General features: G+C 37.7%; 2 protein-coding genes across 2 annotated transcripts; both read left to right on the plus strand.

The window, feature by feature from the left end:
- Positions 1 to 2,821: 2,821 nt before the first annotated feature.
- On the plus strand, positions 2,822 to 5,128 carry uts2d (urotensin 2 domain containing). Its single transcript, XM_088005269.1, has 5 exons — positions 2,822 to 2,950; positions 3,052 to 3,156; positions 3,249 to 3,286; positions 3,613 to 3,703; positions 3,795 to 5,128. The coding sequence occupies exons 1-5, from the start codon at positions 2,851 to 2,853 to the stop codon at positions 3,818 to 3,820; spliced, it is 360 nt and encodes a 119-aa protein (XP_087861395.1). The 5' UTR covers positions 2,822 to 2,850; the 3' UTR covers positions 3,821 to 5,128.
- Positions 5,129 to 5,319: 191 nt separating this feature from the next.
- On the plus strand, positions 5,320 to 8,446 carry LOC106926267 (uncharacterized). The gene is made up of 2 exons (XM_015001074.2): positions 5,320 to 5,581; positions 5,794 to 8,446. The coding sequence occupies exons 1-2, from the start codon at positions 5,563 to 5,565 to the stop codon at positions 7,662 to 7,664; spliced, it is 1,890 nt and encodes a 629-aa protein (XP_014856560.2). The 5' UTR covers positions 5,320 to 5,562; the 3' UTR covers positions 7,665 to 8,446.
- Positions 8,447 to 11,684: the final 3,238 nt, after the last annotated feature.

Genomic DNA, 11,684 nt, shown 5'->3' on the forward strand with positions numbered 1-11,684 from the left:
AGTCCGAGTTGACCAACTTCCGGTATAAGTCCGACTACATGTGTTTATATTGACAATATCGCCTTTGAAGGTTCTGTGACTGTTCATTGCTGCACCAGCTGCATCTTCGGTCTCTAAGGAAATACTGGTGAAAAAGCAGGGATCCAGCTGATAATGCTTGCGACACTTTTGTGTGGGGGTATCATAAAAATAAAAGTTCGTAAAGAAACAATAAATCCTCCTGCTTGTTTGAGACTAGTCGCCCGAGATTGCTTATGATCACGCCTTTTCATTTCTGTAGCTGCCATTTCCCACAAACTAATGCGACATCACAACAGCACAGCATATTTGGAATTAAGTTAATGTGTTACTGCTCCCTCTAGTGCTTACCGAGTCAACCTGCTGGTCATACATAATTAAAGCAGTTTAATGCGGAAGCTGCAGTCCATTTACCAACCAACATATTTCTACAGCCCGTACTAAGAGTCCGTAAAGTTTTATTTACCATCCAATACATTTCCTCAAACTCTATCACTCCTCTGAAAGGGACAGAACATTGTGCTAATGTTTTTTCCACACATTTTTACCTTACAAGCACAAACCTCAATATGCATAATTAGTGTATGTGATAGATGAGGATTATATAATCCAGGAAGGCAAGAAAAGAATATGTCCATTCATCAGCAACACCCAGAAGTTGACAAAGAGCCTTCTGTGCCATTTGGTGGTCAAATTAGTATGCATTAAACAGTACACATTGTCACTGGAAGAATTGTATTGTTCTTACACACAGGTAAGGTAATTTTATGTATATAGAACATTTTCAACATCAAGGTAATTCAAAGTTTTTCACATGAAGAACAAACCAAAAATAACAACAAAAAACCCCTACTTTTACTTTTTTAATTTTATGCTTTAAAGATATAATAGATATTGCAAAAAAACTATGTTTTTATAGAAATGGTTACATGGACTGGATGTTGGCATGTTGCCTTGCATCAAGATATGAACTGCGTGGAGTTTGCGTGTGAGTTCTCTCTGATTATCTGGCTTCTTCCCACATGCCAAAAACATGACTTGGATTAAATGGTCTCTCTAAATTGCCCTTGGGTGTGAATGTGTGTATGTAGGTGGTTATGTGTCTGTGTTTCTCCAGGGTGTACTCTACCGCTCGCCCAATGTACCATTATCAGATACGGTAGTAAGGTAAGGTAAGGTAAGGTAAGGTAAGGTAAGGTAAGGTAAGGTAAGGTAATTTTATTTATATAGCACATTTTCAGCAACAAGGCAATTCAAAGTGCTTTGAATAGGCGCCTGTCCCCACTTAACTCTACACTTATTAGTTGATAACATTTTTTGGTTACTCTAGTCTACTCATCCATCCATTGTTTGTCCAATGGATGGGTGTTGCCTATCTAAAGCAGCCACTGGATGAGACCTACCTTCTGTACAGATCACTCGTCCCTCGCAAAACAACATACAGACAAAGAGGACAAACAATGATGCTTACACCCACTCACACCTACACAACATAGGTGTGTCTGCACTCACACCTACGTTATGAGTGCAGACACACACACACATACCTAAGGGCAATTTAGGAAACAATCATCCTAACAATCCTGTTTTGGGACTGTGTGAATCAGACTATATATGGCAACATACATTTTGGGGGACCATGCATAATAGTTTAAAAAAAAAAAAACCTGTTTGAGTTTACTAGGTTAATAAAAAATACATAGGAGTGTGGCTCTAATAGTCCCAAAAATGAAAATAATAATAATAATTTAAGCTTCAAAAATGTGTTTGCAATTCAGGTTGTAAATATAATTCATATAGCGCTTTAATTCTCAAGTCACATCAATTTTCATCATTAGAAATTAAAGAAGCATTTTTGTATACTTTAGAGAGAAGGGACTCACTTAACTACAAGGGGAACAAAGGTGCTTTTCTGGCATTGAAGAGGAATCAGTAGTAAAAAAATTGTGCTAACCCTATGTAGAGTTTATTCTAACACTAAATAATATGTTAAAATGATTAAATTATTAAACTATTAATTGCAATCAGGTTTACTGTAGTTTTAATTTAAATTACCTGAAATTACTCTCATCTCCCATTCTTTCTTGTCACATACCAGTATATCTTGACAGCAGTGATGAGTATTTAACGACTAAATGACTTCAGCTTTATGGCTTAAACTGAAGACTCGAGTTTATCACCATACAATTTTTGCAGGTGATTTCCCATATCACACCTGCACAGTTTCTGCTCCGTAGGCAGATATGGGCAACTTTACTTCCTTCACATTCAGGGAAGACTCCTGAGACCCATCAGATGTTGACACGATCCCAGTGATGGATGCTCCTTCTGCCTTGAATCAGTCCTGAAGATTGAAGATCTCATCTCTTCCTGTGGCACTCCAGCAGACTGAACCAATTCACTTACCTCTCTTCACCAGACCAACACACTCCCATGTTGCTATTTAAAGAAGCAATTACGGTAAAAGAAAAGCACGTGCAGGTGCCAAGAACATTTGACAAGGGTCTCTCATAACCAAGCTGCTGATTGATAACTTCCTATCACTTTGATTTGGCCATGTCAGAGTGATGAAGGGTTACTGCCCTGCAACTGCAACGTCACAGCACCGTATTTCATTCAAACGCTTCACGGTCTCTATGAGATTGTGGGCTTTTGACGAAGTCCAAAGCGACTACTTGTTGATTTAAGACTCAAGGAGCGAACTGGCTCCTCCTCTCAGCTTAAAGACATATAAATGTTTACTGGCAGAATGGATCCAAAGGAGAGGACCCCTTGAGTTGTGTGAAGCGGCTCATAGTGCAGGAGTTCATTGAGAACCATTCACCGAGTGCCATGGACAGAGTCACAGTCACAAACTGCTCTCTGGGACTCCTTGGTTTGCTGTTACTGCAAGGAGTGATCAGTGTGGAGGGGAGGAGCATATTTACCTCTGGTGAGTGTGCAAAAAAATGGAAATGCTGTGATCCTTTATGGGGTTGAACAAAATATTTGTTTTTGCTTAAAGTGTGATTTTCATTTGCTTTGTATGTTCAGGGAACCATGTTTTTAACCTGAAAGACGACCCAGACATTCAGAGCAAGATTATTGCATTGCTGTTTCACAAAACCTTGGCTAGTGGTGAAAAAGACGGCCCACTGGGTAGGTTAAGTTCCTAAACATACACATTACTTCTGAAATCAATTTTAAAAATGTACATAATAATCTAAAAATAACTGTTCCCACTTTTGCAGGTATGAGGCTGGGTAATAAATTAGCTGATCTTGAGGAGGTAAGACCGTTCTCTTTTTATCTGGGATGTTGGGGGCTCTTATTAAGATGTTGCGCTAATTGCCATCTTATTCTTTGATGTATTTGTTTTGTAATGTCATTTTATTTAGCTGTTTTTATTTATTTTCTCCAATAAAAATGTGAATTTCCTTGTATATGAGAGGTACTTCATTAATGAGGTTTATTTGACTTGCTTTGATAAAATGTGTCAAGAACATAGCCTACATTTTCAAAGTACACATGCGGCACCAACTAAACACAGATTTTAATAATGATAAAATAGATAACAACAACAACAGTTTTAATAGGTCCGGTGTGTACTTATAGCTGCGTACAGTGTGGGAAGACCTGGAGCTGGAGAGGAAGATTTCTGCTAATGTAGCCGAGGACAAATCCGTAACAACAAAGCGTGGAGAACGTAAGTTAAATTACAACCAGTCAAAATGTAGGAATGCTTAATAGCTATTGTGAAACTAATTTATTCTGTCCGTATGTTCTGTTACCCACAGCTTGTTTCTGGAAGTATTGTGTCTGATGAACACAAAAGGGGAAAAGAACCGCCAGGAAAACTTGCTGCACTGCTCAGCATAGCCTTAAAACCTGCAAACACCAATAATTTGAACAAACTGTATTTATTCCAGCAATATAGTGATGTACATTTCATATCCCCCTATAAGCTGTCATGAAACCTCTGAGTGATGTTGCTTTACATGTTACCCAACAGGAATTTTATTATATAGCAGAAACATTGTTGAAACATTGTTGAGTGGATAGATGATCTTTACCACATTTAAATTTAATCGTTTTTGTTGCCCTCTTGTGGCAGAAACTGATCTAAGTTTTTATCAACCTAACTACCAATCGCCTCACTTTTCACTGTATTTAGAAAGGAACCATTGTTTGTTTTATTGTGTAAATAAAATGTAATGTGTATCTTTACTTTTTTGTTTGTTTTAAAATTTCTGAAAAAAAATAAATTGCAAAGTCTGTTAAGAAAATCCTTTTGTTCATCAAAAAAAAAAGAAAAAGAAACTATAAAAACAAATCGTATCTTACCACTGATTAATCTCAACCAGTAAATTGCTACATCGAAAAGTCATTTTCAAAAGTTCAAAAGCAGAGACATTTTATTCACATGCAAAACTATTAAAACATGTCTTTTCAGTTTTAAATGCACCACTAAGTCACACAGTTCTTGTTTAAAGTGTTTATTATTATTTACCTTCCACAAACCTGATACATTTTGAATTTGAATTTATGTTTCATGCATGAAAATCCATGCATGAATTTTCATGGATGGAAATAAAAGTTATTAAAATATTTTAAAGCTTTACCCACTTTTTAAAACACAATCCTATTAATCTGAACAGAACTATTAAAAAAAAAACTGTACAAAGGACAGATGGTTGGAATAAATTTAATATCTTTCAGAAGTTTAATCAAATACCGCAAACATTTATTAGACTTTTCTTAATACAACACAACAAGCAATGTCTTTCACTTCTTTTATTTTTGGTTTTCAAGCCCTGTTAAATATGAACACAGTGAAATTAATTTATAATCAAAGGTGAGCAATTTTAAATTAATGCTAATTTAAAATATCACATCCATTGAAAACTTATGGAGAAGACAATGACAATGATGTAGCCATCAGAGAAAGGAAACATGTGGCATTTCACAGTAACTCTATCACAACTGCAAATCACTCATAAATACCACAAGTATGTGAATTCATGCTTCGGTTCCAGTGTTCTCTTGCCGTTTGGTATCAACGGCTGGCAGTTGCCCATCAGCCCTGTCACTTCAGCTCTGTCTCCGGAAGGAGTTTTCTCTTTTGTTTTTCTTTTTGTTTTTCAAGGAAAAACAGAATTATCTATTCCGGCTCAGTTCATAAAAAGGATGCAGAGAAAGCTGCTTGCAAGATAAGTCCACATCAGGAAATAAAGAACCAGCGTCTTATTTAATTTATATATAGGAGGCTCAAAATGTGGAAACAATGTCAAAACATTAAGACTTCCTAAAACCAAAAATATACACGATAAATCAATTGTTAGAGTATCTTCATGGTATTAATGAAGACATAAAGCATCAGGCATTTTTTCAGGTCACCACAGTTAACCTTGCGTGTGCCTGTCTGTGTTTATCAACGTTAATGACGTGATGTCTTTCTGGGCTGACATGTTGGTGAAGAAGAAGGCCGGAAGCTTTGACAGGCAGTGAGAGCACATCTCAGTTAGACAGCAGAGCGGCTCAGAGCACAGCAACCACCGGAGCGTGATGGAGTCCTGCGTCAAAGGTTAGTTAAAACTTCCTCTCTTCTTCTGCTTTTCACCTCTGAGTCAGTTTTGATCCGTAGTAATTGCTGTCTAAAAATCTTAAATGCTCATCATGCTGCTCCTCTCTAAAAAATGATTTATATATTCAACACAGGGTAATTTCTGAATCTCTATCAAAGCTAACCTGCCAGTTTGTGAATGAAAACTTGTACTTTTTATTTTAATTACACAGGTACGCTGTGGATGATACTTGCCCTCTTCACTCCGCCTCTCTTTGATTGCAGCACGTTTTGCCCTAGAGGCTGTTTGTGCCAATCTCATGGTCACTTTTTGTGCAGTGACCGTAATGGCAGAGATTTGCTGCAGCAGCTGACTGTCGATACATACACTCTGCTGCTTGACAAGGGCAATATGAGTGTCCTCAGTGAGAAGAGTCTGGAAAATAAGACTCTCCTGTTGCGCCTTGGGCTGACCAACAGCCACCTTCACACCATCCATCCCTTGGGCTTTCATGCAGCTCCTCAGCTCAAGTCCATCAAGCTGACAAACAATGATCTGTCTACTCTTCCTGCTCGGGTGTTCAGTCCTCTCTCTGTGGTCGAGGAGATTTACTTAGATGGAAACCAGCTTGAGATCATTGGTCCTGATATGTTTGAGGGCCTGGGCGGGTTGCTGGTTCTGGATCTAAGCCGCAATAAGATTAGAGATCTTCCTCCAGACATGTTTGACGGACTAAGCAACCTCCTGCTTCTGAACCTTGGCAGGAACAACATAAAGAAGCTATCGCCAACAATTTTCCACACCCTGACTAAACTTCAGCGACTCAGGATATACCACAATGAGTTGGCAGTGTTGGAGCCGGGGATTTTTGATCAGCTCGAGAACCTCATTGTTCTGAATCTCCATCACAACCAGATCAAAAGCCTTCCACCTCGCATGTTTTGGTCACTGGAGAAAATGACAGAGCTCACCCTATCCTACAACCAGCTGAAGGGTGTCCCACACAAGAGCTTCTACAACATGCCAAAACTTAAAAAACTTACAATTTACAGCAATCCGCTGCTATCTTTGCCAGACGAACTGATGGGCCACATGCCGTACATTACACAGTTTTATTTGTATGAAACAAACCTCGTCACTGTTCCTGGAAACCTGTTTGCCAACATGTCGGGACTGCTGGAGTTGAACTTGCATGTAAATGAGAAGTTGAGGTACTTACCACCAGATCTTTTCTGCTGTCTTCCCAACCTTGTAAAGCTCTCCCTGAGAAACAACAGTCTTCGGGATCTTCCTCCCAACCTTTTTTCCACGCTAACCACACTGCAAATACTCCTCCTCAACCAAAACAAATTGAGGACCCTACCAGAGAACATTTTTCAGGACCTCACATCACTTGTTACCATCGATTTGAGAAACAACAGACTAAATACACTTCCTGGAGATATTTTCTTGTCAAATACAGCCTTAACAGCTGTTACCCTGGGTGACAACCCCTGGAGATGTGATTGTGCTATAAGAGAATTTTTAAGGTGGATCAGAAAGAATGATAACATTGTTCTTGACAAAGATGATGTGATATGTCACAGTCCATTTTATAAATTGCTGCGAGGTCTTCACACGCTGCCTGATGACGAATTCAGCTTTTGTGATGAGAAAAGAACGGAAAGTTTATTTCTGACACAAACTGTCTCATATGAACCCACCCAAACAACATATTCCACTTCTGTCACTCCAACTACGGAATCAACCACCTCAGAAACCACAACATACTCAGCGATGGTTTATACCTCAAACTCCATTCAGGCTGATGTAATTCCCATTGTCTCACCTGTTTTTCATGAGATATTGGTGGTTGAACAGGGGCCTGAGTATGTTCACCACAACATCCACAAACGCTGGGTGTATGTGTGGTTTCTGCCATCCGGTTCGACTTCGGTTGGATCCATAATGTTTTGTTATGTCCTTCTTTTAGTAGTGGGTTTAGTGCTCATTCTCGCTGCCATGTATGGCATGCATCGTCTCGGCACAGCCATGGACAAGATAAGTGCTGAGTGTGCACAAAATGAGGAGGACACCATGCTATCAGACTTGGTGCACGCTTGAAGATAAACACTCCCTTTCCACAAGCATTTTTTTTCCTAATGGCTACTATAGTATGTTGTCTTTTTCGCTAATGTGGCTTTAAAATGTTACAAATGTTTTGTTTGCTTCTTGAAGAGTAAAAACGGCTTTACAAACCATATAAGAAAAACATACGTGTTGTAAGAAAAAATAAATGTCCTGGACGAAAGTCATTTAATGGTATTTTTTTTCTCCTTCCACTTGTTATTTTGACAGTTTGAAATGTGTGCACTTTTCAATTTTCAGTAATCAGCTTTTATGTTACATCTATTACATGCAAAAGATATTATAAAGCAAACTTGATGGACAAGTCTTCATAGCCTTTGAATCAGAACAAAATTACTGCAATATGTTATATCCAGAAATGAATCTATAAAAGAATAAAGAACTATTAAATGGGGATTTGTTCCCCCCAGTGGCTGATGACATGATGAACAACTGTCTTTGGAGAGTGTCAGTACCAATGAAAATGTTGCAACAGTTTGGTAATGTAAAAGTACAATTACATTGATGAAAGCATATTGTCACCTTCCTAAAATAATGGCCTAAGTCTTTTTTTTTTTTACTCAGTACTCAGTCTCTGGGAACAAAAGTGTCCATTATTTTAGGGAGGTGGCAACATTAAAATAAAAATATAACTTAAATATAACAGTGGAACTGAATGTAAAGGTAACTGCTGTACTTGATGTGAAAAAGTATTACTTATTTCAAATGCAGGTCTTGGTTTCATGTAATGAAGACAAATAATAAAAATATTCTAGTCAGCTTTGTCTGTTTTTAGTTGTCATTTGAACAATTTTAACTATTATTTGAACATCCGTGAAGATGCTTGTTGTGGTGCATGCTGAGCTGCTGCTACAGAAATACAGTGAAGTGGAAGTAAGTAGATAGTTAGTCTTTAGTAAAGTCACTTCTAACTATATCTTCAGATCAGAAAACACAAATCTTTGTTTTGAACTTTAGCTGCATGTCCTTTAGCTGAATTTCCTGCATTCCTTCATTTAGGCTTCATCATGATATAATTCATGTCTCTCCCACCTCTAATTATCTCTGTCTTCCACATCTGTTATCTGTTTCTATTTCCTGTAAGTCCTAACATTTAGTTTGTAGAAAACCAAAGAACACTGCCAACACTGCACCAATAAATTAATGTCAATAGAAGTAAGGAATAACACTGCTTACGCTTTCACCCAAAACATCTGTCATTTTTCACCTTAACTTTATCACAGTTTGGGTGATAAAGTTAAGGAAAGTTACCCAGTCTTTTGTAGTAGATGTCAAAACAGGAAACAGATTGAACGGTGATCCAGATCTCACAATAGTCAGTGAGTTTTTCAGATGACACATTTTTCTTTTACAAAACAGCCTCACTGTAATTTCACAAGATAAAACCACAACAACTTACAGAAAACCACACCCAACCCAAGCACTCTGTGTCTGGGAACAGCTCAGGAGCATCTTAAAACAAAAAAAAGACATCTGAAGCTGTTTCAGTCAACTTTTAGAATTATATGATCAAAACTTATTAAACTGAAGGTTATATTTTTAGCTCACCAGTAACTATATTTAGACTCATTCTTCTGGTGTGATGTAACAGAAAAGTTCATCTGTTAAATCGACAAACAAGATTCAGACTAATTTAATCCACAGAGAGAGCCAACACATGCTGCAAATTCCATGGGAAGCGATGAGAATTTAAAGCATAAAGCAAACAAAAGAGGATAAATTGGCAAACGGGACCGAGTTCATTGCTATGACAACGGGTGATTAGGCCTTTCCAGTACGCTGAGCTCACACAACAGTGGGCGCCAGCACATTGACCAACACTGCGAAAATTGGTGAGCAAGGGAACAGGAAGCTGCAGATCTGACGAACATCTGACTCTGTGGAAACTATGGAAGAGCTATGAAAAAAACTGTTGATTGCTGCCTTTGAGATAAGAAGAGGATTTACTTTTGATGAGCTTACAGGAACCTGCTGTTTTGACAGACTCTCAAAAGTAAACACAATTCCTTGGTGTCTAGCTACTCCCTTAAATCATCCGAGCTTCACTTTAGCACAGAAGTTAACCGTTAAATTTGGGTATTTTTGCCAAACATTTTACTCCACATAAATAGTAAAAGTGAAATCACTACCTTTTAATTCTAGGATTTTAAAGCATGTATGTAAGTTTTGGGGGAAGACATAATTGTCTCAAACTTTTCTGTTTTGCCATTAACTTTATTTATTAAATAATGACGATGAAATAAGATTCAAATTGTTTTTATGTTATGTTTTATCTTGTAAAAACTAGTTCATTTATATATTTCAACCCTGAATTTGATAGTTGCAGCATTTTTTTATTTTTGTTTTTACCAGGTATGCAACATCTTAACAACACAGGCACAGTTTACAGATTTCTTCAAATTATCTCTAATAACAATTCACGTAGAAAGACTAGAAAATGACTAGACTAGACACTGAGAGTAAGCAATTAACCTCAAGGATTCACAAATGAAATATGGTATCATCCAGATAAACTTGGAACAAATTTTAAAGAAGGTTGATAATATAGTTATAAAATGACTTGCAAAGTGCAGATGTTTTTGAGGTTTGGACCTGGTACCATGGCCTGAGTTAGTAACATTCTTCCAAATCAAAACATCCCTGCTGCAGTATGCTGGCTCTGAATGGTGAGAATATACAACTCCACCCATGCAGACCCATGACAGGAGTTGAACCCAGGACCTTCCTTCCAGAGCCGGTCGAGAAACTAAGCAGCTGCCCTTTGACCCTTGTGCTTCAGAGAAAAGCTAAAAAAATGTTTAAGTTTTAACACAGACCTAGAGTTTTAACATTTGTTGATTGAGATTGGGAATACTAATTCATTTTATTTAAAGAGTAACCCCAAAAGAACTTTTGTGTACAGAAAAACTGTATAAATAACTCGTTAAGTGTGCTACCTTTTATTAGTGTGCAAATTGTGACATTTTTGTGTACATTTGTTTAATTCTGCAGTATTTGTTCTGAAACCGTCAAGTCTTTCTATCGGTCACAGCAGCTTGGTGTAAAACTACCTCACTTCAGAAATGCCCCAATGCAAATTTATAGGTGGACTTGGGAGCATGGTGAACATTGACTGATATCGTGTCTTAGCTTTGCACAGGGGTGATTCATTTCCAATATGGGTCTCCTTTCTGCTCTGATTGTGTTCAGTTTGACTGCGTGAGAATCACTGCTCTGTTTAGGAAGCACTCGCTTCTCACTCAGTCAGGACAGTTACTGTAGTGGGATTGGTGCTTCCCAGTCAAGTTGCTTTTTTGAAAAAATAAACAAACATACGTGAGACAGATCTTTCTAGATAACGGTTCAGTAAAGCTGAAGGTGTTTTAGACGCTAAAACCACCTCAACATGACCAAAGGAGTCAGTAAAAGCAATAGTCTCACAAAACAATGTTTTAGTTTGCCTTGTTCTAAAATGTCACAGTGATACAATCATGTCCAACATCGGGTTTGCTGTCTTGAAGTCACATCAGTCCATACGTTAGCTCCACCCAAGTTATCTGTTCCCCAATGGTTTCCTGTATGCGAGTTTGAACGGTGAAAACAGCAGTGACAGTAACAGAAGACGCCCTGTCGGTACATTTAAAATAAAGAAATGCATTGTGTAATCAATAATACGCAGACAAACTTTTTTCTTTGATAAATTTCCTTAATTGTTCCTTGTATTACATTCTTTTTTAGACAGAATAGTGACAAAATGAGAAAGGTTTCAAGACATTTTGTACATGGATGACAAATAAAACGTTTTTTAGAGAAATATACTTTTTATGCTTTTTGTTGCCGCACAAGTTAAGCGAGAACATGAGAAGAAGTGTATGTACGGCTGCATGCCACCATACATAGAGCTGTTTTATGAGCATACCAGAAAAGGGACACCAAAGATATGTGCAACAGATGTTACATATACCCTAAAAATAACACACACAGCACAAACACACAAAACCTCCTCCCATTGTTTTT

Source organism: Poecilia mexicana, unplaced genomic scaffold, assembly GCF_051168715.1.
Source record: "Poecilia mexicana isolate PSO_F unplaced genomic scaffold, ASM5116871v1 scaffold_4, whole genome shotgun sequence".
In the NCBI taxonomy this organism is placed as follows: domain Eukaryota; kingdom Metazoa; phylum Chordata; class Actinopteri; order Cyprinodontiformes; family Poeciliidae; genus Poecilia; species Poecilia mexicana.